Source organism: Elephantulus edwardii, unplaced genomic scaffold (genome assembly GCF_000299155.1).
Source record: "Elephantulus edwardii isolate Elephantulus edwardi_28Jun2011 unplaced genomic scaffold, EleEdw1.0 scaffold00015, whole genome shotgun sequence".
Taxonomy (NCBI): domain Eukaryota; kingdom Metazoa; phylum Chordata; class Mammalia; order Macroscelidea; family Macroscelididae; genus Elephantulus; species Elephantulus edwardii.
Window position 1 is genome coordinate 7,419,916 of NW_006399765.1, and position 27,535 is coordinate 7,447,450.

Genomic DNA, 27,535 nt, shown 5'->3' on the forward strand with positions numbered 1-27,535 from the left:
AAGAAGTATTGGTGATGCAATAGTTAAATGTTTGACTATTTGTTGTAAAGTTGGTAGTTCAAAACCACTCGCCATACCACAGGAGGAAGATGTCCTTCCATAAATATTTACAGCCTTGGAAATCCTATGGTGAAGGTTTTGGGATGCTTTATTATTACTATTTTTATTATTAATAATAGGGTTCTGTAGTATGTGTTTGTTAGATTTTCTTACAAGTTTTCTGCTTTATGTGTTCATATTTCTCATCCCTGTCCTTGTTAGTAAAGTACAGCTTTTAAAAATTACTTCAGCGATTATTTTTGCATAAACTGCCTTTATCTTAACATTATCTTTCTATCACCTAGTCTTCTAAATCGTGTATTAACTACTGCTTGACAGTCTTTTCCCCTCACAAGTTGAAAATGTCATTACATTTGTTTCTGTTTTTTTTATTTGCTGCTGAGAAGTCAGCAATCAGTTTAAGTTTTCTCCCACATTCTTCCTGGAACTCCAAACAGATCTGAGTCCCTCGCGCACATTTCAATTCCTCCCACCGTACTTCCTCCTTTTTTCCCCTGTAAGAGAATTGATGCCTTTGAGCTGTGGTGCTGGAGAAGAGTGTTCAATGTACCATGGACTGCCAGGAGAACAGGTTCGTCCTGGAGAGGGTGAAGTCAGGCTCCTCCTTGGCATCAAGGATTCTGAGGCTTCGTCTGACACACTCTGGGCATGTTTGTAAGGAGGGACTGGTCCTTGGAGAGGGACGTCATGTTTGGGAGAGTGGAGGGACGGCACAGGAGAGGAAGACCCTCGATTCTGTGACTGGGGTGGTGGGAGTGAGTGTGCCAGATACGGAGAGGCTGACACAGGACAGAGCGGCGCTTACGGCTCTTGTACACAAGCGTCTGGACGGCACATGACAACAACCACCATAACTCCAAGAAGGATAGGACTTCGATGCACTGTTGTTCTCTAGCATCTACGGCAGTTTATGGAACGCAAAAGACACGCCTCCGTCGAATGACTTCGCGCGGAAATAAGTGGGTTCTGAGTTACCGTCCGGCCCACGCTCTCCCACCGCCTCGGACTGGCGGCCGAGCCCGGCTGTTCGCCCGGCTGTTCCTCACCCCGAGCCCCACACACGATCTCCCGTTTGTGGAACGTTCCCCACCTTCTTCACCCCGCGCCCACCACACGGTCTCCCGTGTGTGGAGCGTTTCCCACTTTCCTCACCCTGGGCCCCACACACAGGAGCCCATTTGGGGAGCGTTCCCGACTCACCCCAGCCCGGATCTCCCGAAAGCTGCGCGCGCGGGCCGTGACGTCACGGGACTGTGACGCTCTCCCGGAGCCCCGCCCCCTCACACCGCCCGGCTGGGGATCCAGGCTCTCTGCGCCGTGACGTCAGGGACCCGGGCGGGCGGGTTTTCCGTCGGCCCAATGGGAGCGACGCGCCGGCCTCCCCTTTAAGGAATGTTGTGACCTGACGTCACCGCGGCGAGTTACCTCTGAGAGCAGCCGCCGCCGGGCACAGCGCGAGCCCCGGAGCCCTTGAACGCGAGGCGAGAGCCCCCGGAGCCCCGGAACCGCACCCACGTCCTCGCCTCACGCCCCCCGGAGCCCCGGCCTGCGCGCCCCACCGGGCCCGCGCGATGCCCTCGGACCGGCCTTTCAAGCAGCGGCGGAGCTTCGGTGAGGCCTGTGAGGCTGTCAGTGAGCAGAGGGTCTGGGGCGGATCGGGGCCCAGACCCGCTCCGTGTGCCGCTGGTGACGTCAGGGCCATGACGTCAGGCTCCGGCTGGAGCCAGGGCCTGGGAGGCAGGCTGGGGCCTGGGCCGGGGGCCCCCCCGTCTCCCCACCTCGCTGTAGTGCCCGGGGCTGTGGGGCCGGACGGCCTGTGGGCGGTGGCCTGGGGCGGGGCCGGGGCCGCCCCTTGGGAGCGGGCGGGGCGGCGGGGAGGCCGGGGTTCAGCCTCACCGCCTGCCGTCCCCCGTCCGCAGCCGACCGCTGTAAGGAGGTGCAGCAGATCCGCGACCAGCACCCCAATAAGATCCCGGTGAGTGCCTGTCCTCGCCCGCACCCCCGGCCCCGCCCTTCCCCTCGGCCCCCCGCGCGTTCACGCGCCCCTGGCCCCCCGCAGGTGATCATCGAACGCTACAAAGGTGAGAAGCAGCTGCCGGTCCTGGACAAGACCAAGTTTCTGGTCCCGGACCACGTGAACATGAGCGAGCTGGTCAAGATCATCCGGTACGCAGACAGCCGCCGCCACTTGCTCGGTCCAGGGTTGGGCAGCGTGCCCGGTCCCTTCTAGAGGGCGTGGGAGGGGGCCAGCATGTCGGGACCGGACTTGGACCCCTGTTCAGGGGAGGCCCGAGGCCAAGGTCAGGGCTGGGGTCACTGCGGAGTCCGAGATGAGAGCCTCTGGGGAGGTGTGTAAGCGGATGTGAAAGAACCCTCAGAGCCACTGGGGAGGGGACCTTGTGGGTCTGTCATGCCCTGCTGCCCCCCAGGCGCCGCCTGCAGCTGAACCCGACGCAGGCCTTCTTCCTGTTGGTGAACCAACACAGCATGGTGAGCGTGTCCACACCCATCGCTGACATCTACGAGCAGGAGAAAGATGATGATGGCTTCCTCTACATGGTCTACGCCTCCCAGGAAACCTTCGGCTTCTGAGCCAGCAGTAGGGGGGACTGGCCTGGAAGTGGGGGGGCACTGGTCAGGCTCTGCCCAGGGAGCCCCAGTCTACTGAACTGAGATGCCTGTGCCCTGTGCCCCAGGTGGGCTGGGCAGGGATGTGGCCCCCTAGCCAGCACGACACCAACCACACCTCCTCTGCTCCTGGGTGTACCCTGGGCCAGTCACTTTAGGGTTGTCACTCTGGGTGCTGGCTGGGATGGGGGAGAGTGGGGAACAACTCCCTTACACCCCTGCTCTGTGCAGTTTGTCTTTTTTTTAGGCCCCTGCCTGTCTGCCCATCTTTCCCTCACCTGCCCAAGGCACTGTTCCCTGCCTGTACCTGCTCACCCCTGAAGGACTGGCCTCTGGCTCCCCCAGTCTTGACAATGGTGTATGGATCTTTGGTCATTGTCCCTCTGCAGAATAAAGATTGTTCAGGCCTGCCTGGCTCTCTGCCTCAAGATACTTTCTTTGGGGACTGGGAGGGTGCTGAGGGGCCAGCTTTGTTACCTGTGGAGTCAGGGCTCATTAGAAACCCATACCTGTGTGTAGTATTGTTGTTGAGTGAATTCTGACTCATTGTGATCCCATGTAAAACAAAACTGCTTATGGGGTTTTCTGTATTTATTATTATTGTTGTTGTTATTATTATTATTATTATTATTATTGTGTGTGTGTGTGTGTACATGTACGTACACACCCCGTCAAATCGGATCTGACTGGTACAGAAGATTGTCTCTCCTTTCCCGGCAGAGCATCTGGTGGATTTGAATCGTGCGCCTTTGGGATTGCAGTGCAGCTTCTTGCCACTAGGCCACCAGAGCTCCCCTGGGGTTTTCTGTATTCTTAAAGAAACATAGTGCCAGGCCTTTCTTCCACAGCTGCTGGGTGGTTTGAACCCCCAACATTTTGCTTTATGTACCTAATACATGTACCTATGGCAATATTAGGGGCCTGTCCCACCTTCTATAGCAGTGTACTGTGGTCTCTGAGCAAACATCTTCATAACAAAACACATTTATTAAGTAGCCACAACCCAACAAGCCCTGTCCCCCATCTCTTCCCTCTTTCCTGCGTGGCAGGGAGTTCTGTAGTGTGCAGATCCACAAAGTGGGGTCCAAGTGGGGGTGCGTCAGGCTCCTCCCTATAAGTCTTGGTGCCAGCCATGGCCTCCATCTGTGCCAGGAATTTGTGATTCTGGACTGGAACCCCATATCTGCTTGGGGACTAGCCTGCTGGCAACCCTGGCTGGAGGGCTTGGCCGAGCTCCTGGCCTTTCCATCCCACCAAAAGTCTTTGCAGCTTTGAGCTCTTCCAGGCCTACTTGAGCACAAGCATGGCTTCCGTACCGTCCTTGGTGGTCAGGTAGAGACCGTGTGTGAGGTAGTACTCCCGCCGCAGGAAGGCATAGAAGTAATCAGAGATGAGCAGGATCTGGGAAGGGGAAAGAAAGGATGTGAGAAGCAAGGAGGCACCTCCCTCTGAACCCAGAGCCTGTGATTTTCTAGGCAGGTGAGGGATAAGAAGGCTTCTGCCTAGCATCCCCATCAAGGAAGGCCCCAGCCTGTCCCTAGGAACAGCCACTGGGAAGATCCTGCCCAGGGGCACCTGCTTATGGGCCACTCAGCCCTGCAAGGTTTTGCTGATCCCTCAGAAGTTGCCTGCAATATGCTCCCTCTTTCTACCATGATTAACTTCCGTGCCCTGGCTTCTGAGCACCGGCTGGTGTAATTGCATCCAAAGGCTTCATTATCCCAGCCATATCCACACTAAACTCACCTCCCAGTTATATCATATACCCCCATCTTGTATCTGGGTGTCTAGGTCATAAAATTGTCTGACACTTCTCACTCAGGTACACACATTCTCATTCAATAAGCCACTCACTCCTCTCATTTCTACCTCTTCTATCACTTCTGTTCATCCTCAGGGCCAGCACTCTGAACACTGTCAAACAAGTGCAAGGTCTCCTTACCCTCATTACTTTGAAAACCTTTCCCTGCCGTCCATTCTCCCCAGAGCAAGAAGGAATTAGAACATAAACCTGGTCATGTTACTTTCCAGCTTAATCCTCTAAGGGCTTCCTCACTCAGCTTCATTCCTCCTGCTGTCGATCACTTATGTCTTCTGCCTGGAATGTTCTCTGCCCTTTTATCTGGTCAACTGTGACTTGTCAGCCTCAGAAGGGATCACTTCCGGAGAAGCTCACCTTTATACCCCAAGATAGGTCTTGGCCACATTTGTCTATTTGGTAGCACACAGTCATTCAGATTGGGATTTCACATTCACCTGAGTGATGGTTTGATTACTGGATTTCCTCCCTGGACTGGGAGCTCTGCTGGGACAGGTTCCCTAAGACCCCTGGCTCATCACAGTATCTCCACGCCCAACTCAGCCTGCTTTTTTCATTCTGGGTCACTGAGTCCTAACAGCTCAGGCTACTACCTCAGAGAAGAACAGGGATTTGCTAAGGTCATTCACACCAAGATCCCTACTTTTTCAATCCCATCCATCCCAAGTTGCCCAAGACCTCCAGTTTCTGATCACTGTCAAGCACACAGAAGGCACAGACAGGGACACTGAGGCCCAGAGCAGGGGAGATAGTTGGCTAGGATTTTTGAGTAAGTGAGAGGTTGGGCTGCCCCTGGAATCTAGGCAACCAACCTCTGTCTCTCTCACCCAAAGTTAATGGGAGCAGCTAAACAAACTATGAGCAGAAAGGTGGAAATAAGAGTAGTTTAGGAAGATGTTCCTGTCATCAACAATGGTGACAGCCTTGGGACAAGCACCTACCATTCTATCATCACAGGAGCCTGTCTAAACATTGAATCATCTTTAAGATGAGGAAACAGTCTCAGTCACCCTGAGTAGCCATGGACCTTGCAAGGTGATACATTTGGGGCTCAATCAGCCAAAGAGTGTATCAGTAGAGCAGGCAGAGCCCAAGGAGGCAGGGGCGAGGCTTTGCCCCACAGCTATGCAGAATGGCAGCTCTGCACTGATCCACAATGGAGGCAGTTACCATGGCAGATGCTAACTACATCTTTCTCACTAAGGCCTCAAAATGTCCTGGCTGGTAAAGAGGCTCCAGCAGTACCTGAACTGGTGGGCGGGAACTCAAGCTAAGTCAGAGGAGAAGCAGATCATAAATTCACAACAAAACAAATGGAATGTTACACAAATCCAGTTGGACAAGAAGTAAGAAGTCACAATAATAGGTGACTAGGTCAAGCTGAAGGTGGTATAGCACTGGCCTGTGCGTTGCTGTACAGAGGTAACTCGTGGTTGCTGTGATGCTGAAGACTGTGACAGTGATGTGCCAATCGTGGTAATGGGTACCCATGGTGGACAGTGTTGGCTGGAGCTTCCCGACTAAAACAAGCCTGGAAGCAGGAGCAGCATCCACTTCCGAAATGGCTTGCCTCCGGAAACTCTGTGTACAAACAGTGCTCAGGCTGTTCGTTCATAGGGTCACTATGAGTCGTCTACAACTTGACGGCACTAAACAACAACAAGTTAAATTATATTAACATGCTATATTTGTAGATTTAAAAAAAAGTAAAATGTTTGCATATTGGCAATTTCATACGGTTCAGTCTAATATAAAATAGTAGAGGGTAGAGGGAATTGCATTGGGCAAGTCTGCTGTCAAGGACCTCTCCAGAGTGCTGAAGAGCAATGACATCAATTTGGAGAGTAAGGTGCACCTGACCCACACAATAGTTTTCACATTTACTTGCTATGCGTTTGAAAGCTGGACAATGAATAGGGATGATAGAGGACTGATTCAGGAGACCAAACGGGTTTGTCGTGCAGAGGGTGAAACCAGGCTGCTCCTTGGAGGTAAGGATTCTGAGGCTCCGTATGACATACTTTGGACATTTTGCAAGGAGTGACCGACCAGTCTTTGGAGAGGGATATCACACTTAGAAGTGTGGAGGGATAGTGCAAAAGAAGATCCTTGATGAGATGGATTGATACAGTGACTGGGATAATGGAGGTAAACGTGGCAGAGACAGTAAGGTTGGTACAGGATAGAGCAGGGTTCAGGGCTGTTGTACACGGGATGGCTACGAGTCGCAAGCAACTTGATGGTATATAACAACAATACCTGGGGGAATCAAGAAATAACATCAAGTAAAATAAGCATGCTATTTAGCAGTACCAAAAGAAATAACTACCAAATCTTATGGAGTTACTTTCTTAAGTCTTATTCCAAAAATAAACATTTCCAACCCACTGCTGTACAGGTAGTTCTGGCACAGGGAAACTCTCCACTGGGTTTCTGAGGCTAGAATCTCAACAGGTACAGACTGTCTCATCTTTCACCAATATAAGACCAGTGGATTTGAACCACTGACCTTTCAGTTAGTAGTCCAACACAAAACTATGTCATTCAGAATCCTTACAAGCTTTATTGTTATTGTTGCTATGTGCCACTGAGTCAGAAGTGACTCAGAGCTGACCCGCCATTGATTTTTCAGAGGCAGTAAATTTTACTGGAGGAGACTGCCCACCAGTCTTTCATGGAGCAGCTAGTGGATCTGAACTGCGTGCCTATAGGATTTCAGTGCAGTTTCTTACCACTAGGCCACTAGAGCTCCCTTTATAAGTCTTACTAGGAAATAAAAATTTGATAAAATACAATTAAAAGCAATCAACCAATTAAATCAATAGAAGAGAGAAATTTTTCTTATGAATTAATTTCAAATAATATATGTTGATATTCCCTCTCCAGGGGATAAAATGTAACTATACCTACTCCTCAGCCTTGTGGGCAGGTTAGACTTGGTGACTCGTAAAATAGAAAGTAGGGAAAGACAAAATACTAATTTTACAATACAGAAACCTAGTTAACTACCTTAACCAAGTGATGAAGGTCAATATCAGGAGTGACACCATGTGGCTAGCATGTACTCCCGATGTGATATTCTTAAAAAAAAAAACACCCCAAAATAACAAAAGCCCACTGCCCCAGTGTAATTATGAGAAAAGCAAAGCCAACCTCAAAATGAGAGACAACTGCCTTCTACTTAAGACTGTCAAGGTCACGGAATGCTAAACTATCAAGGAGCAAAGCGGAGACAGAGGAGACATGACAGCTAAATATGATGTGGCCCTCTGGGTTGGATCTTGGGATCAAAAGAGATTCTTAATTGAAAAACTGGTGAAATCCAAATAAACCCTGAAGTTTAGTTAATAGTAATATACCAGCAAGGAGTCCTGGTAGTACAATTATTAATCACTTAACTGCTAATCGATAGTTTAAACCCACCAAGCGGCTTCATAGAAAAAGGACTTGAAAAACTGCTCTTGTTAAAATTACAGCCTGGAAAACCACCTGGGGCAGCCTACGCTATCACAAGTGGCCACTATGATTGAAATCATGAGAGCATCTAACTTCAACAAGGCCTAAGATCTAAGTTGGGACAAAGGTACCAAGGTACCAAGGTAATGTAAGATGTAAACAATGAGGAAACTTGGTGTGTGGGAGCTGGGTGTGTGGGGTATATCAGAACTCTCTGTACTATCTTTGCAACTTTTCTGTAAATATTAAAAATTCAAAAATAAAAAATTTAAAAAACAACAACAATGAATTATACTGTCACATACAAAGTGAATGAACCTGGAAAGATATTCTTCTGTAACAGACAAAACAATTAAAAAATAGGCAGAGGGCATGAAAATATAGTTCAAAGAATGAAGAAATGCTCAAGATCACTGTTGTTATGTGCCATTGACTCAATTACGACTCAGTCACCTTAAGAACAATAGCTCTGAACCCTTCCCTATACTGTGTCATCATCATCATCTCTGATGTACTTGGGCTCACTGTTAAAGTCACTGTGTCAATCTTCTTGTTGAGGGTCTTCTCTTACGCTGACCCTCCATCTTTCCAAGAATGATGTCATTTTCCAAGGAGTGGTGTCTGCTAACAACATGGCCAAAGAACACAAGTTTCACCATCCTTGCCTCTAAGGAGCAACCTGGTTGCACTTTCTCGAAGACATATTTCTCTGTTCCTCTGGCAGTCCATGTGATGTTCACTACTTTTTTAGCACCAAAATTCAAAGGAAAAACCCCATAAAAACCCATTGCCATCAAGTCAGAACCACTCACAGCTGATCCTCCAGACGGTTTTCAGAGGCTCTATGTTGCATAGGAGGAGAATATCCATCTTTACCCCTCAGAGCAGCTGGTGTTTCAAACCACCAGCCTTGGGGCTGGCAGCACAACTATCTGTGAACTGCTGTTGTTGTTGAGTACCACTGAGTCAGAAATGATCCAGGGCTGACCCTCCAGTGGATTTTCAAAGGCAGGAAATCACATGGAAGGAGATAGTCCCTCTTTCTCCCACAGAGCAAATGGTGGATTCTGTGTGGCAGTACAATTCCTTACCACTAAGCCATCAGAGCTCCCTACCTGTTGACTAGGAGATGCAAATAAAAACAACAAGTAATTACCATCTCACCTCAGTAACAGTAGCAAAGCTGAATAAGACAGAAAAAAAAATGCTGGTGAAGATATAGACCCAGCTGGAACGCTTATATACTGGGATTCTAAAATGGTGCAACCACTATGGAAAACAGTTTTGCATTTCCTTAAAAATATTTTTCCTGGAAACAGAAACACCATTTGATCTAGCAATCCTACAACTGGTATATACCCTAAAGAAATCAGAAGTTTGAAACAAACAGATATATGCAATTATTATGTTCAGCATAGCACAATTTACAGTAGCAAACAGAAGAAACAACCTAAATGTTTATTAAAAGATGGATGAATAAACAAATCACTGTACAGACACACAGTGGACTGTTATACAACATTAAAGAATAAGGGAAGAATTCTTTTTTTTTTTTTAAATTTTTGAGTGAGTGTACCGTCAAATCAGATCTGACTGGTACAGGAGGAGATTGTCCCTCCTTCCCCGGCAGAGCATCTGGTGGATTCGAACCGTGCGCCTCTGGGATTGTAGTTGCAGCTCCTTGCCACTAGGCCACCAGAGCTCCCCTGGGAAGAATTCTTGAAATACTACTTACCATAGATAAATCTGGAGGACATTAATTATGCTGAATAAAAGTCATTACAAAAAAAATATCGTATGAGTCCACTGTTCTATTTTGATCACTTCGGCTGTCTGAAACTTCACACTGAGTGGGCACGTGACTAGAAGAGCAAGCATCTCTAGGGTCCCAGCCTGGAGGCTTGCCTCTTTCAGGGGAAGTCTGTGGCTGTGACAACCTCTCTTGACCCTGGGGCTTTCCATCTGGGCAGTGAAGAGAAGGGATTTCCCAGAAGCCTCAGCATTAAACCAGCAAAGCAGCTGCAGATCCAGAGCCCCTCCCCTTTTCTCCCCCTGAGGTCTGTCCATTCTGATGTATACTTTACTCGTTTTTAAGTGTATTTTACCTTCCACCACAATGGACATTACAGACAAACTAGGACCATGTCCTGTACACTGAAATGTCTGCCACCTGGCACAGAACAAGTGTTAGTGGGTGCACTGCATCCAGGGCCTTTATGACCAGACTGGGCAGGAGAAGTTGAGTCAGGAATAGTAGAAACAGAATAGACAGGTCAGTGGCTGTGTGGTCCTATATAAGTGACTTCCCCTTCCCTAAGCTTTACCTTTCTTTGTGAAAAAATGAGATTTTACACACACAAAGGTCTGTTTTCCTAGTCGTTGTCCTGGCCTTAGGTGTTCCCAAGCCTATCTGGCCCTTTATCCTTTCAGGAATTCAAAAGCAGCCCCTTTCTTTGAACCTTCCCCCACCAACGTCTTGTTGCCGAGCCTCAGCTTCTCTCCTCCAGTCAGTCATCAAACTTCCTAAATCAGCTCTGCTTTCTCCCCTCCTACAGCCACTTGTTGATGGGAGACCTGCCTGAGGGAGGTACTTGTAAGCATGCACACACAAACGCTGGCTCTCTCACTCACAAGAGCCCTTCCTCATCTACTCTAACCCTCATCACAACTGCAGCTCTGTCCTGCAAATGCTTCACCACCTCACCACTGGGGTGGCATCTGCTGCGCTTCTGTGGCTCTAGACTTGGGTCAGGGCTGAGCTCTGGGGTAGTTTTCTGGTCCTCATCCTTGGACACTATCCTCCAAGGCTGGTTCAGATCACATTCTTCTCACTGGCAGCCACAAGGGCCCCAAGGTAGCCTCTACTTGACTTATTAGGAAGACTTAAAGGGGTAGCTGATAAAAGGGTAGCCACAGAAAGACAGGGGCAGAACAGAAGTGGAACAAAACCAGCTCCAGGACAGGGTGGGACAGAGAGGAAACCAGCTCCAGGACAGGGTGGGACAGAGAGGAAACAAGGAAACCAGAACTTTCTGAATATCTTCCATTTAACAAAAAATCCTATAGTGAAATCCAATAAGGACAAATACTGTATAAGACCACTATTGTAGAAGCAGAGGGGTGAAGATGGGCAGGGGGGTAATCATAGGATTGCAAAACTAGATAGGTAGAAGAAGGGGTGCGTAAAGGAAATGGGAAAGATCTGGTGTGAAAAACAGTGCATACAAACTTTGTAAGCAAACCAGTATAAAATAAAAATATTTTTTTTTTAAAATTCCATAGTGAATCTTCACAACAACCTTATGGGGCAGGGTTTATAATCTCCATTTAGGAATAAGGAAATTCAAAGATATAAGCCCCTCTGTAGGGTCACATAATAATAAGTGAATTGCTTAGGTTACAATGCCAATCCTATCTGTATGAGGTAAAAATCCTGGTTCGTCCCATCATCCCACAACCCTTTCTTAGTAAGGATGCTGGGAGAGAAGAAAAGTCTACACTTCATACTGACAGAAACTTACCACATGCCCAGCCCGGGGTGACACACCATTAATCCATAACACTCCTGTTGGCCAATTCTTCAGTTCTTCCCAGTTCACAAACTGTCACTTGGCCAAGAAAGAGAGATTTTTTTTAAAGGAAACTAAGTGCTTGTGCCTTGTAAGCCAGTTGAAGCCATTAATTCAGTGCATCTAGATGCAGCGGGATTGCGTTCAGCAACCTCAGCCAACATGAGTCCAGGGCTGCCGCCTCCTGGAGAAGCAGGTGTTGTCACTGCAGGCATGCCTCCCTTCCCCTGGCTCCTGCTCTGGTTGAAGATACTAAGACCAGAAGGCCAATCTGCACCAGGGGGAACTGTTGTGATGGTCATGGCCAGGAATCAAAGGGCAGTGCTTCCCACAATGCCTTAGGATCTAGGAAATTGGGGTAAAAAGAAAGGTGACTGCAGGCGTGGGAAACAGGTTGGGGTTTTGGTATGATCTAGCAACTTGTAAGTCTAAATGGACACTATATAGGAGGAAAGAGTAGAAAAACAGTTCCACCAATGCATAATTATAGTGAAATCATCAATTTCAGTCTCAGAGATAGGAAGTCACAAAGTCAGATCAAAGCTGGCTGACATGATAAGAGTAATTATCATGTCACTTGCCCATTCACAATTCACTTGACTCATTTGTCATTAGCTTAACATCAAAGGCTCAACACAACAAGGTATCAACAGAATCATTTGCCAAGTTGTCTCCAAAAAACCAAACCTACTAACTTCGAATTAGTTCTTACACCTAGTAATCTTATAGGACAGAGCAGAATTGTGCACAGGGTTATCAAGACCATAGCAGTCCAAATATACTTGAAGAGTGGAGGAAGAGTAGACATGGTATCTGTTTTGGTTGCAATCACAGAGAAGCAGGGCTCTGAGGGTCAAGAGCTGAGATAACAGAGGGAGACACTGGCTCTGATCCCAGGAATCTTATAGCCTGCCACCCAGTTAACTCTGACCAACACTGTGACCAAGAGATTTGGAAAAGGAACACACAATTGTAATAATATTCTGCATATAATGTAGTCTCCAACCCAGCTCATTTCGTTCATGCATTAATAAGTAAACCAAAAACCCAATACCATCGAGTCAAGTCTGACTCATAGAACTTTGAGGACAAAGCTGAACTCATAGGTTGTACATTTTCCGTAAGCAGATTGCCTCAACTTTTTCTGGTGGAGTGCCTGGTGGGTTCAAATTCCCAACCTTTTTGATGATAACGGAATATTTTTTCCCAGAGTAAAATAAACGGTCAATAAATGGTCAGTGAATATTCTTCAAGGGGATGGAATACAGCCAAGAGCAAGAGAGACAGGATCTGCCCTAGTGCAACCCACATTCTAAGAGAAATGCTAAGTAAATACACCCTCTCTAGCTTTGTGACTTTTGATGCGTCTCTAACTCTTCCTTCGAAACCTCAGCTTCCTCATGTGTATTATGAGATGATAATAACAATGGCATCATGATTGCAGGAAGACTCATCAACAACCTGTGTTATGCAGATGACACAACTCTGCTTGTTGAAAGCAAAGTGGACTTGAAACACTTAATGCAGGTCAAATTACAGCCTTCAATAAAGGTTACACATAAACATACAAAAAAACAAAAATCTTCACCACTGGATCAACAGGCAACATCATGATGATGGAGAAAATACCAGTCTTCAACTATTTTATTTTACTTGGATCCACATCCAACATCTTTGGTACCAGCAGTCAGATCAAAAGATATGTTGCACTGGAAAAGCTGCTATCAATGACTTCTCCAAAGTGCTTATGAGCAATGACGTCAGTTTAAAGATTAAGGTGTGCCCAATCCAAGTCAGAATCCTTTCAATTACTTGGTAGGCATCTTAAAGTTGGACGATGACTAAAGATGACAAAAGACTCTATGTCTTTGAGTTGTGTTGGAGAACAGTACTGATCCCATGGACTACCAAAAGAATAAACAAGTCTTGTACTTCTTGGAGGAAGTACAACCACAGTGCTCCTCAAAGGGAAGGATGCTGAAATTCCACCTCACATACTTTGTGAATATTGTTAGGAGAGGCCAGTTCTTGGAGAATGACATTATGCTGGAAAGACAGAGGGTCAGAGAGAGAGAAGATGATTCCAACAAGACTGTGTGACACAACGATCATAACAATGGGCTTGAGCCTATCAGAGACCATGACGATGGCCTAAGAGAGGGCACGGTTCCAATCTCTATGAATTGTGATTAACTCAATGGCACTGAACAACAACAAAGGATTTTTATAAAGTTAGTTGGATTGAAGGTAGCTCTGGTGGCCTAGTGGCAAGAAGCTGAACTGCAATCCCAAAGGTACACAGTTTGAATCCACCAGATGCTCTTCTGGAGAAGGAGGGGCAATCTCCTTCTATACCAGTCAGATCTGATTTGATGGTACACATACAAAAAATAGTAAAATAAAAATAAAAAAGAAAGTTGGATTGTTTATCATTTTTAAACAAAGAAAAACAGCTTAAAAGATGTCAGTGGAGTAGCAGTCACATAGAGTGTGCTGGGTCCACATATGCAGTCCTTAAAAATGTTACCTTTCAACACAAAAAAAGAAGACCAAAATGTATTGTTAAAGATGGGGGGGAAAGTCAGACTTTTAGCATGATGTCAATAAAACACATATATACATTCTTTCTACATGAACATATGAGTATATATAAATGCACAGGGAATGGCCTAGAAGACCACACAAACTCATGGTTCGGAAAGTTAAAGAGAGCATGCAGGCTTGGCCTCTAGTACTCCTTTAAACACAAGCCACTATTATTATAATTCTGGATAATTGTTCCTTTTTATTCTCTATTTTTAAACTGAACTAGAGTGAGCAGGGCATTTCACACCACTTCAGAAGACAACAAAAAAAATCTACTCTAAATTTAAACAACCTCTTTTTTGAATACATATATAATCTGTAATCCTTGATTAGTATTTTTATTTTGCTGGTCATTGACTCTCAAAAGAAAAAAGTGGGGGCTTTTGTTGTTGTTTGTTTTTTATGGGGAAGAGTGAGGGAAGCAAACTGTTGTCCTTTACATGTTCATAGGACTGAATGTTTCCCTAAGAATTTGTTTGGGTATTTGTGGTGCAGGGAATTACTTGTGGCTATTCTAAGCCACGGTTTTTGTAACTCTCATCATATGAGAACTTAGTTCTACCCAGCAGATGTAAGGTGTCTGTGACCTGCCAAGGTGACTGGATAGCTTGCTAATAATGTTTGTAAGGTAGATGGGACCATTGGGGAAGGTCCATGTAAATAAGGGATATAAAATGCTAACATGCAGCTTGATTACTTTTGCCATTCTGCCAAACTAAAATCAAGCAGAGGTGGAAACAGGACTCTCCCATCATTAAGAAAGAAAAGCCAGAGAGTACAACACATCCATTGGACCTGCGATCCCCACAGAGACAGAGAGCTGGAACACTGGAGACACTGTGCAAGATGAGGTGGTATAAAATAAGGTGGCAGCAGTGGCAGCAGAGGTGACAGGAACCAAGGGACCAGTGGACACAGAGCTGTGGATTGCCAGCCCAGGGCAAGAGAGCTGAATGCTTGCTGGCAGAATGGGTATCTTCTGGTATTTGCTATGGGAGTTCTATTTACCAATCCACACAGCACCTTTCAGGTCCATGCTTGTGAAGAAATGGGGTGCCACTGCTGATGCTTAAAAATGGCACAGCTCTGCTGTATCTTCCCAAGCAGAGGATAGACCAAATTTCTTCATTATGTCCAATGCCTTCTAATATTCTGTGAAGTAAGGTTATCAATGCCATTTTAGAGATGGGAAAACTGCAACCCTGAGAAATTTAATCACTTGCTCAGGGTCACCCTCTATGAGAAAGTGGAGGAGGACTGCATTCAATTTATTTCAAACTCTTTCTCATGCATACACATAGTCCATATACACAAAAATATACAAAAACACCTATATACACACAAATATACACAAACACCTATATACACACCCACACATATATGCACACATTGCTGGATGGTTTACAGCTGTCAGTCCCTAGTTACTGACTCAATGATAATTAACAAATGATCTATGCCACATGCTGAAACATACTAATGACCTCCAGAGCAAAGGATGATGTCACTGGCCTACCTGCCTGTGTAATATTCTACAAACAACATTTTTAATAACTAGCTATGGCACTGAACAACTTACATAAAGCAATACTTAACCTACACTCCCAACCCCACCTACCCACTCCCCAAAACCCTATATGCCAAGACGTTCTCTATATTCAGATCCTCAGTCTGCAATGATGATCCAGAATCTGGATGCCTGGTGGAAATTCATACTCAGCTGGTTTCCAGGACAGCACTGATCTGATATGCCTTGGGAGAGGAGAATGAGAACCACATGACTATACTTTCCAAGTGGACAGCCTAAGAAAAGCTGCCACCCCATTTGAATGGAAGTGCCGACTGGAGGTGGTGATACTGAAGTAGGAGCTTGACTCTGGCTGCGGAGGACACGCAGGAGTTTCTCTAATCACAAGAGTCTAAGTTCTAGCAGAGACTGGAGAAGGGCTGGAGACAGGGCAATCTACCACTGACCTCTGTCAGCAGGAGTTAACTGGCCCCTGTTCTGCTCACCTCGTAGAGCATACCCTTTACCCTTCTCACTCTCTTCATACCTAGCAAGGCTCAGCTCCCACAGCCTGTCCTTTGAGGCTTTCCCCTGTCCACGCACAATGACAAACATGATTTGGTTCTCTTATAGATTCCTCCTGCAATTACTTACTGTACATTTGGCTATTAATCACATGTTGTTCTCCTCAGCTATCTTTGGTACATTCATTTACTCAATAAATAATGGCTAAGCAACTGCTCAGTGCCAAGTACTGATGTGGTACTTAGGACCCTTTAATAGGTTAGAAAGGCATGACCTTTGCCTTCCTGATGTTCCCAAGTCAGTGTGGCTGGTAGTCAGGGAAGAAAATATCAAATTATGAATTGGGTAAGCATTATGGAGGGAACAAATGGGCTGGGAAAGAAAAGTGAGGCATGGAAAGCTCAGGGAGGGCTTCTTTGAAGAGATGACATTTAACTCTCTTCCATGTCATTAAGATTGACTCCACTTTGAGGAAGGAGTTGAGATTCATCTCACAGACCCTGGACATGTTATCAGGAAGGATCAGCCTCTGAGAAAGGACATCATATTTGAGAAAGTAAAGAGTCAATGAAGATGAAGAAGATCTTCAGGAGGATGGACTGACATGAGGCTGGCGAAAACAGGCTCAAATGCAGCAACAACTGTGGGGAAGGCACAGGGCTGGGCAGTGTTCTGTTATTCACCAGACTGCTACAAATCAGAGCCTATGCGAAGGCACCTAACAACTTAACAAAATTCTACATTTCCTATATTTGTGCTCTAAGGCTCCCCAGGGCAATAATGGAACAGTGAGGTGTGCACCTCCTTCTGCTTTAGGACTGTGATGTGAACTGAGTGACTGCCGTGGTGAATAAGTACTCCTATCAGACACACATCATTTTATGATTAGACAGCAGCATCAAGGCCCAAAGACAGCAGTCCTATGACACGTGTGACTCAACAGAGCTGTCTGTGGTTCACTGCCATTGAGCACAGATCGCAGGAAGGTTGGGCTTGATGCCTGAACAAAATGCTGGCATGGAGGGCACCTAGTTCACTGCTGGGAGGCCTGCAGATTGGTAAACTTGTCTAAAGGACAAACTGACATTATTTGCCAAAACACAAAATGTAAAATGTAAAAATGCAAATATCATCTTACTCAGCAAATTTCAACACTTGGCATCTATCCTAAGGAAAAAACTATGATGAGAATATATAAAGAGATACACAAAGTACTTCCATTTATAGTAGCCCAAAATCTCCAAAGAGTGATGAGCTCAAAGATCAATCAATACAACAACAACATGATGTATTACGGAGAGCTCTAGTTGCCGAGTAGTAAGGAGTTGCACTCCCAATGGTACATGGTTCAAATCCACTAGCTGCTACAGGGTACAATGATTAGCAATCTCCTCACATACGATTTACAGTCTCTGAAAACTTGCTGGAGGGTCAGCTATGAGTCCCTTCCAAATCAAAAGCACATAACAACAATGATGTATTTACAGTTATCTATAAATGAACAGGGAGGTCTGGTAGCCCACTGGTAAGGAATTATACTGATAATCCAAAGGCAGGTGGTTCAAATCTACTAGCTGTTCTGAGGGAGAAAGATGGGCAATTCCCTCCTTTGAGATTTATAGCCTCTGATAATCCTCTGGAGGGTCAGCTATGAGTCATCTCTGACTAGACAACGTATATCAACAACAACAATGTTATTTATAGTTATCTGTAAATGACGAAAACATAGCCTTGCTTCCTGAAAGTGAAGAGGGCTTGAAACACTTGCTAGAGAAGATCAGACTATGGCCTTCAGTATGGATTACACCTCAAAAACAAATACAGAAAAACCCTCATAGACATTATTATGATTGTTGTTGTTATGTGCCATCAAGTCATGTGACTCATAGCAACCCTATGTACAACAGCCCTAAACCCTGCCCTATCCTGTGTTAATCATATTGTCTCTGACACACCTACCCTCATTACCCCAGTCACTGAATCAATCCATCTCATGGAGGGTCTTCCTCTCTTGCACTGTCCCTCCACCCTCGCAAGATGACATCCCTCTCCAAGGACTGGTCCCTCCTTGCAAGATGTCCAAAGTATGTCAGACAAAGCCTCAGAATCCTTGTCTCCAAGGATGAGCCTGATTTCATCCTCTCCAGTCCATGGTACATTCAGTCCTCTTCTCCAGCACTGCAGCTCAAAGACATCAATTCTTCTATCATCCCTAGTCACTGTCCAGCTTTCTGATGCACTGCAATTAATTGCAAAGACCATGGCCCGAATCAGGTGTACCTTAAGTCTCCAGACTGATACTGCTCTTCAGTACCAAACTTTGCCAACGCAAAACATCTTTTAATTTCCTGGCTGCTGGTGCCAAGAATGTTGACTGTGTTGCCACAAAAACTAAAGCTGTTTACAATCTCAATCTCTTCACCATCTATTATGATGCTGCCAATCGACCCAGTGGTGAGAATCTTTGTTTCCTTGATGTTGAGCTTCAATCCACATTGAAGGCTGTAGCCCTTGACCCTCTGCAGCAAGCACTTCAGGTCCTCCTCAGTTTCAGCAAGCAGAGTGTGTCATCTGCACAAAGCAGATTCTTGATGAGTCTTCCTCTAATTCTGATGCCACATTTCTCCTAATAAATTTCAGCCTCCCAGATAATCTGTTCTGTATATAAATTGAAAAAGTATGCAGATAGGACACATCTCTGGTGTAAACTCTTCCCTCTTTTGAATCATGCAGTGTTTCCTTGCTCTGTTCTGATGACTGCCTCCTCATCCAAGTATAGGTTTCCCATAAGCACAATCAAGTTTTCTGGGATTCTCATTCTTCTCAGAGTCAGCCATAGTTTGTTGTGATCCACACAGTCAAATGCCTTTGCATAGTTATGAAACACAGATAGACATTCTTCTGGTACTCCCTGCTTCTAACCAAAATCTATCGAACATTAGCTTTAATATCCCTAGTATCACAGCCTCTTCTAAATCCAGCCTGCACTTTAGGCAGTTCTCTGTTGATGCTCTGTTCCAGTCGTTTTTGGATAATTTGCAGCAGAATCTTGCTTGCATGTGATATTACTGATAATTTCTGCACAGTATGATACACAGGAAAAAAAAGAATGGTATCATCTTATTCAAATTCACAACCAACAATCTTTGTACCAGCAGTGTTGCACTGGAAAAGTCTCCAGTCAGTTATCTCCCCAAAATGCTGAAGAGCAATGATGTCAGGTTAAAGACCAATGTGCACCTGATCCAAGTCATGCTCTTTTCAATTACTTCCTATGTATCTGAGAGTTGGACAGGGAATAAAGATGACAGAGAAAAAAAATGATACCTTTGAGGTATGATGCTGGAGAAGAGTTCTAAATATCTCATGGACTGCCAAGAGAACTAATAAAAATATCTTAGAGAGTATAGTCAAGGTGCTCCTTGGAGACAAGGATAATAAAACTTCATCTTGAATACTTTTGACAGGTTGTCCTAGCATGATGTCTTTAGATAAGGACATCATGCTAGGAAAAGGGAAGGGTCAGCAAAGAAGAGGAAGACCTTCAATGAGATGGACTGTTACAGTGATTTTAACAATGGGCTCAAGTGTGGCACAGGTGATGAGGATGGCACAGGATACAGCAGGTGCAGAGCTTTCTTTCATTCACAGGGTTGCTAAGCATTGTAGTCAACTTGACAGCAGCTAACAACATAAATAGGGAGTTCTGGTGGCATAGTGGTACAGAATTGCATTCAACTCCACAGGGTGTTCCTCGGAAGAAAGATGGGTAATCACCCCCCATGTCTTTTACACCCACTAAAAACCTCCTGGAGGGTCAGTTTTAAGTTAGCTGCAACTAACAATACAACAAAAATGACTACATATGCCCCAGGGTGGGAAGGAATGAGGATTCACTTATTCTATATTCTTCTATTTATTGTCTAGGATCTTCACATCTCTGAAAACAATTAACTAATTCATTTATAGTTAAAAAAAAAACCCTCTAAATCTAGGGGGTTTTTTAAAGGTCAGAGAAAAGAAGACAAAGATAAATAAAATATTTTTCTTTTTTTTCAAAGTAAGACAATCTCAAGGATTCAACTAGATTTTTCTCCATAGATTGGCCACTAAAACAGTCAACTTTGGTTTTCACCTCAACAATAATCTCTCTTTTTCCAATAATTCCATATCTTCTACCTTTGACAGCACCTAACACAGTATCTTCCTTGTCTTTTTTAAAATGTATAAATCTCTCCTTTTTTGTACACATATTTTTAATCTTATATTTTTACACACAAAATTCATATATATTATTTCACAATTTTTTTCATTCACATTTTGTTTCATATGACCTTTCCTACATATTGCATTTTATAAAACCAATCACTATTGATCTATGTACACTATCACCCCATCTTCTTAGGTTGCCACAAGATTTTTGCTAATTCCTTCACTCCCTCCCTCTACCCACCAAACTCTGCAACACTGTGAATCCCCCCCTCCTCGCCCTCAGCCTCCTTGTTCCCCTTCCCTTCCTCCTTTAGACTTTTCTACACATCTTACTAGTTATTCTTCTATTTTTACAATAATGGTCTTTTCTTTATAAGATTGTATTAGTTCACTCAGATCTTTCTCTCACAAAGGCAGCCACAGCAGAAGGGCTGTTATCTAGAAAGTACAATGCATCATCATTACAACTACATTTTCTGACCAAAAATTGAAACTTATGACATGGCAATAGGTTACAGACTTCTTAGGTGGAGCTACTATCATACCAGAAGCCCACAGGTAGGCCCAATATTCCCAACTTTACTGTCAAGAAGAAAGAAGAAGGGATTCCAGCAAAGCAGCAGAAACTTTTGGAGTTTTTTAAGATATAAAATTGAGCCTTGAGGACTTCTGTTTACATAAGATAGAGGAAGGATGTACAGAGCATTCACCATCTATAAACACCAGGGGACAACAGAATAGGGTCTCTGGCCTGGTCCCAACCAGGCTAAAAGGTCCCTCACTTCTCTTCCTATTACTCACAAATCAAGAAAAATGACTGAGCTGGACATCAATTCTCCAGGAATGTCCTTGCCAAGAAATAGTTGTTCACTCACTCATTAAAAAACCCTTAAGTCCCTTAATTCCATTCGCTATCCTTAGAGACAAGCAGTTCCCTAGGGATTAGCCATTGGCATTATTAGTTTTTCATCTAGCCCACTAAGCATAAGAAATGTCTGATTGTCCCAATGGAAATAAAAGTGGAAAACAATACAACTGATCTTCATTAAGCCTTCAGTAATCAAAACAGAGCCTGGCTTGAAAGACAAAAGTATGGTGGACTAGAGAACATCAGAGAGAGAACATCTCTACATGGATTTGCCAAACTACCTACAACATAACTTCTGGAAGAACTTGTCAAAAATGTACATTTCTACATGGAAAGCAGTAGACATTTCTGAAGTGGGTTCAAGGAATCCCTATTTCAAACACCTTTCCCGTGGTGATTCTGACAGAGGAACATTCAACCTCCCTGCTTGTGTCCCCATCTTTTTTATGTCAACAAATATGGAATACTTCACGAATTTGTGTCATCCTTGTGCAGAGGCTATGTTAGTCTTCTCTGTATCATTCCAATTTCAGCGTATGTGCTGCCAAAGAGAGCACTGCCCCCATCTTTTGATGCCCACACCCTCCTTCTCCCACACCTCTGTTGGTCACACCACCTATTCTCCAGATTCACGCAACATCTTGAAAAGACCATTTCTCACCTCCCTGCCTTTGCTGCTGCTAACACCGGAATCTGAAAAACTGTCTTCTCCTCACGCCTGCCCTTCTCCACTCCCATTCAGTACACTCACTGTGGGCACAGGCACACCAGGCATTGTTACAGAAAGAGGACAGGTTCAGAAGCCAAGCCTTATCTCAATCTGGTTCTTGGCTGCTCCAATGACCTTGGATAAGAGACAACCTCCATGAGCACTGGGTTGCCATTTATAAACAGAAAGCAACACTATCTATTCTCATAGAATCACTGTGAGAATCCAAGGAGGTGATGGTTCAGAATAATGTCTAATAAGTATTAGTCAGATTCAGTGTTTCACTGACTTTATCGCCTTATCGTTTCTATTGGACTGTGTGAACTATTTTAGATGAGAAAAGTCCCTCACCATGAACAAACCTCCAGCAAGCAGAACCCAGGACGGCTCTGACAGAATCCCTGAGGCTTCAGAATTAACCCGTCTCCATGCCACCCTCAACTCTTACCTGCCCAACATTGAAGGTCAGTGTGATGGCATAATAGAAATTAGAGTTGGCACTTCCTGCATAAATCCAGAGGTGCCACAGGACAGGGAAGAGCAGGGAACAGACAATAATGATGCAGGTGAGGATAAAGATGTTTCGAAGAACTGCAAAGAAAGACGGGGACAGTTAGCCCAATGCCAGCACTCTCCCAGCCGATAATATGTAACAAAATCAACAATACTCTAATTTTTTTCCCACAATCTTTATTTTACTCAAGTAAAATAAAGACTTAAAGACCTATTTTGACTGAGCTATTTTAAGAGACTCTAAGTTTTTTATTAACTCATAGTTACTTGTTCTCTGGCTTGTTGAATAAATAGGTCAGACAATACTTGCCAGTAATGTCTATCAAAGTGGCTGGCCATAAAAACTCCAGCACCGCATTCATCTAAGGACAGTCTTGACGAAGGCAACTCATTTGGCATCCTCATTCACCTTACAGCATTTCAGAACAACCAGCTTAACCTTCTTTCTCTTATGTTTATTATTGTTGGGAGTGGTATAAGACTTCTTCCTTTTCTTAGAATCATCAAAATGTCTCAAATACAAGGTGAAGAGTGGAGTCCTCCTTTTCGATGTTGTAGTCAGACAAGGTTCACCCATCTTCCAGTTGCCTTCCAGCAAAGATGAATTTTTGCTGATCAGGAGGGATTTTTTAAACTAATACTTAGTAGAAATTGTAAGTTTTAGTACTGATCTCTCTTTCCAGTGCTGCACACTCCTCTCTTTAATCTTTATTTTAATAGCTTTGCAACAGAAAGCTTATATCCAATTTTTCCTTTAATTTAAGTGAAGAAACACACAAGTCCAAATAAAGATTTTATTAACAGAGAGCATCAGAAATTATGTGACTATTATGATTATCAAAACGTGTTTTAACTTTTTAGGGCAAAATTACACTGAAAGTTCTAGCAAAAGTGTTGGCACTTTTGTGGGGGGGAAATCACTTGAAACTCAGACTGAAGTGTTTACCCAATGCAATGTAAAATTATGTGAAATGTTTTTAAATTTGTGAACTCGTAATTGTTTTAATGATTCAGTTTCTTGAGAATGGTAATTGTATAAAATTGCTATTGCAGCTTTATTTTCAATATGATGTGCCTGTAAACCATGGGTTTTTCCCCTTTGTAAAAAGACATTGTAGATAATTGAATGTTTGATTATAGAAAGGTCATTAGTTTCTTGTTACACATGTTATTAGTCTGGTTTTTATTGTTTATCGGGTTTAATATTGTTCTTGAAAATAGTTGATGCTATGTTATGTATAACTTTTCTAATAAAAATTGTGTTATAAGCTGTAAAAAAAAAAAAGAATACTTTTAAAATAAGAACTGAGCACTGGGTCTAATTCATAACATAGCAGGCACTTAATGTTTCTTTCCCCTCTCAGACCCTGCCCATCCAGAATTCCCTCCTTCACGGGAAAGGAAATAGATAATAAGGAGATGAATAGCAAAAAAAACAAACAACAAAAAACCCTCCAACTTCAAAGTCCGAGCCATTCAAAATCGGAAGCCCTGACTGCATGAGCTGTATTGTTACTTAGTGGAAAGGTTATACAGAGTTCTTAAAACAAAAATTATAGACATGATTCTCAACTCTGGTTGCAAAAGAGAATAATATGGGAGCTTTGAGGGGGTGGGGAATACAGATGTCTAGACTAACAACCTATGATATGAAGATGACACAACCTTGCTTGAAAACCTGAAGCACTTGCTGCAAAAGGTCAAGGACTGTAGTCCTCAATATGGATTAAATCTCAACATGAAGAAGACAAAGATTCTCACTATTGGGCCAATTGGGAGCATTTGATGGAGAAGAGATTGAGATTGTTAACAATTACAGTTTACTCGGCTCCACAATCAACATTCTAACACCAGCAGTCAGGAAATCAAAAGACAATCTGCTGTTATGGACCTCTCCAGAGTGCTGAAGAGCAACAATGTCAGTCTAGAGACAAAGGTGCCTAATCCAGTCATCTCAATTACTTGTTATGCTTCAGAGAGTTGGACAATGACTAAGGATGACAGAAGAAGAATAGATGCCCACAAGTTGTGGTGCTCAAGAAGAGTCATGGACTGCCAAGAAAACAAACAGGTCTGTCTTGGAGAGGGTGAAACCAAGTCTCTCCTTGGAAACTAGGATTTTGACGCTCCACCTCACTTTGGGCATGTGGCCAGGAGGAATCAGTCCTTGGAGAAGGACATCATGCTCGGAAGGGTGGATGGACAGTGCAGGAGAGAGAGAACCCAGATGAGATGACTGATACAGTTAACAGAAGCAATGGGGGTTGGTGTGTTGGAATTAGTTAAGACTGGCTCAGGACAAGAAAGGAAAGGTTTCCGAGCTGCTATACTTAGGTTGCTATACATCATAGGTGACTAAATGGTACATAACATACTGTGACAAGTTTGGAAGCAGGGGTGGCATCCACATTCTAAATAACATGCCTCTGGAAACTCTATGAACTTTGATAAACATCAATAGTTGTAGAGGGGCTTCAGGTCTTTTGTTCATAGGGTCGCTATGATTTGTGCTCAGCCCGAAGGCAATCAACAACAGACTCTCCCCAAAGCAACTATATCAGAACATCTAGAGCAAGCTGTGGTTCTCAAACTTGCTGTACGCTGAAGTCACATGAGGATCCTACTCAGACTGATCAAATTGCAATCTCTAGGAGTGGAGTCCAAAGCTTCCCAGGTAATTCCAATATGCAACTGTGAACCACTGGTTTACAACAACAATACCCTAAGAAAAGGCTGCAGACCCTATTGGTGCACAACAGAGACTTCACAGAGCTGTATCAAAGTGAGCACAAAGTAGCTCACAGTTCTTTTTAAAGCTGAATGCTTTCAACTTAAGGATCCCTCATCCTTTATTAGGAAATGATAGGTGTCTCTTTGTTGTTGTTAAAAGCTCTTTTCTGACATGGAGTTAAGTGGCTGGTAGCTTACTGTCTTCAGCACAAAAAAGTTGGCAGCTCTTTCATCCCTCCAGATGTTTTTTTGTACTCTAGTGGTCTGTGAAATCCACAAATTAGGGAACACTGGCCTAGAGGGCTTCTAGATCCTCTTTTCTACCCTGAAATTTCTACAATTATGAACTTGCAAAACTAAGAGGTCAGAATCATGACTCAAAGCCTTCCTGAGATCTCCCGGGGCAGCCTCTTCCTATGAACTAACAAGTCCAAGAAAAGGGATGTCTGCACTGAGAATAATAATAATAAAAATGTGACAACGCCCCAAAAGAAAAAGAACCAATTTACCATTTCTCCTCTCCAACATCACTATTTGCATTCTTTAGTGATTCTTGCTGATCCTTTATAAATTGTTTTGCTGAAAAAGTTGAATATTATTGTTAAAATTATGTACTTGTGGTCTCACCGAGTTCTTTGTTCCATGCCTCCAGCCATTCTGGATTTCAGACAGAGTGACAGGAAGGTGACCAAGTGCAAAGAGACTGAGAAATGCTCCCACACAGCTCCTGAGTGCAATCACTAAGAGCAGTAAAGACACATTCTCATATGCTTGGGGGAAATGTCACCAGCGTCCAGCTGGCTTCTGGCCTGCAGTGACCTTTGCAGGAACTGGGAGCCACTACTCGCTCTTGCTGGCTGACAGGCCAGAGGATTAAAGCTATTTGCCAGAGCAGATGGAGCTGGGAACCTGAGGCACAGGACAGCTTGTTCTAGGCACTACAAAGTGTCAGAGATGAGCAGGGTCTAATGAGACCAACAGGTTCACCCTATGGACCTGCAAAGCCAGATGGACTCTGATTCCCCGCTTCACCCACTAGGTGGCTTATCCAGTCTCTGACTCCACGATGAAAAACAGAGGACTTGAGGAGTAATTTTCTGAGCTTCAGGCATCCAAAATAAAATTCTGTTTCAAGAATCTAGGCCCATTAGGGAGTTACAGAGGGTATTTAGAGACTTCAAAGACTATGGTGATGTTACTTTTCTTGAAGTAGGTGTTAGATACCTGGGAATTAACTGTAATGTTATTCTTTACAACTTACATGTATTTTTATCAGTATTTTTAAATCTCTATACAACAGTCTCCAGTAGTCAGGAGATCAGAAGATGTAATGCACGGGTGATATCAGTCTGAGGACAAAGGTGTACTTGATACAGGCCATGGGTTTTTTCAGTCATTTGTTATGTATCTGAAAGATGATGGATAATGAATAAAGGATGATAGAAGAATTGATGCTTTTGAACTGTGGAGTTACAGAAGAGTGCTGAATATCCCATGGACTGCCAAAAGAACACAGGTATGTCTCAGAGAAAAATGCAGCCAGAGTGTTTTTTGAAGGCAAAGATGATGAAGCTTCATCATACACACTTTAGGCATGTTACTAGGAAAGGTCATTACTTAGAGAAGGATATCATGCTTGGAAAGGTGGTGAAAGAGAAGATCCTCAACCAAGGTAGGTGACACACTGACTGCAGCAACAGGCTCAAGTGTGTCAGAGATAATGAAGAAGGCACAGGATAGGACAGTGTTCAGATCTGGTTCATAAGACTGCTGTGTGTCATACTCAACAGCACCTAACAACAACAACAACAACAACATACAATAGGGAGCTCTGGTGGCTTAGTGGTAAGGAGATGCACTGTGAACTCAAAGGCACATAGTTTGAGTCCATCAGCTGCTCTGAAGGACAAAGATGGGCAAGTTCCTCCTGTGCTATTAACTGCCTCTGAAAACCCACTGCAGGGTCAGCTGTGAGTTGGTTCCCACTCAGTGGTATATAATAACACACACACACACACACACACACTAATTAGGGAGTGCTAGTGGTGCAGTCTGTATGGAGTCGCCCTGCTAACCCAAAGGCCATGCCTCTTTGGTGGTTCAAATTCACCAGAGAGTTCCTATGGAGAAAGACAGGCAGTATCTTCATGTGTAATTTATAGCCTCGGATACCCAATGGAGGGTTGCACAGAGACGTAAACAATATTTAGTGAAAGGAAAATAAAATATGGTCCCTAACATCCAGCGAGTTCGGCCCTTTTGATTTTCTGACTAGCTCCTCGCACATTTCATTGTAGTATTTTGCTTTGTCATTCCGAGCAGCCTTTTGGAATCTTCTGTTCAGCTCTTTAGTATC

The 27,535-nt window shown here is 44.1% G+C and overlaps 2 protein-coding genes across 3 annotated transcripts in view; one reads left to right on the forward strand and one right to left on the reverse strand.

Annotated features, from left to right (window-relative positions):
- The first annotated feature begins 1,452 nt into the window (after nt 1-1,452).
- MAP1LC3A (microtubule-associated protein 1 light chain 3 alpha) lies at nt 1,453-3,104 on the forward strand. The gene is made up of 4 exons (XM_006881459.1): nt 1,453-1,671; nt 1,980-2,035; nt 2,120-2,226; nt 2,490-3,104. The coding sequence occupies exons 1-4, from the start codon at nt 1,632-1,634 to the stop codon at nt 2,650-2,652; spliced, it is 366 nt and encodes a 121-aa protein (XP_006881521.1). The 5' UTR covers nt 1,453-1,631; the 3' UTR covers nt 2,653-3,104.
- A 551-nt stretch (nt 3,105-3,655) lies between these two features.
- Nucleotides 3,656-27,535, reverse strand: part of PIGU (phosphatidylinositol glycan anchor biosynthesis, class U) — a 117,583-nt gene continuing 93,703 nt past the window's right edge. The window contains exons 11-12 of one of the 2 annotated variants that reach the window (XM_006881460.1): nt 22,385-22,527; nt 3,656-4,089 (exon numbers count right to left, since the gene is read on the reverse strand). In XM_006881460.1, coding sequence (XP_006881522.1) covers nt 3,976-4,089; nt 22,385-22,527 — 257 coding nt within the window. In that variant the 3' untranslated portion in view covers nt 3,656-3,975. The remainder of the gene's footprint in view (nt 4,090-22,384; nt 22,528-27,535) is intronic. The other variant, XM_006881461.1, reaches the window with a different exon arrangement.

What these genes read in the sequence shown, in the direction of transcription:
- MAP1LC3A (XM_006881459.1), top strand. Translation starts at nt 1,632, where the DNA reads ATGCCCTCGGACCGGCCTTTCAAGCAGCGGCGGAGCTTCG. An exon ending in CAAGCAGCGGCGGAGCTTCG is followed by an intron (nt 1,672 to 1,979) that starts GTGAGGCCTGTG and finishes CCCCGTCCGCAG; the next exon opens with CCGACCGCTGTAAGGAGGTG. An exon ending in AGCACCCCAATAAGATCCCG is followed by an intron (nt 2,036 to 2,119) that starts GTGAGTGCCTGT and finishes GGCCCCCCGCAG; the next exon opens with GTGATCATCGAACGCTACAA.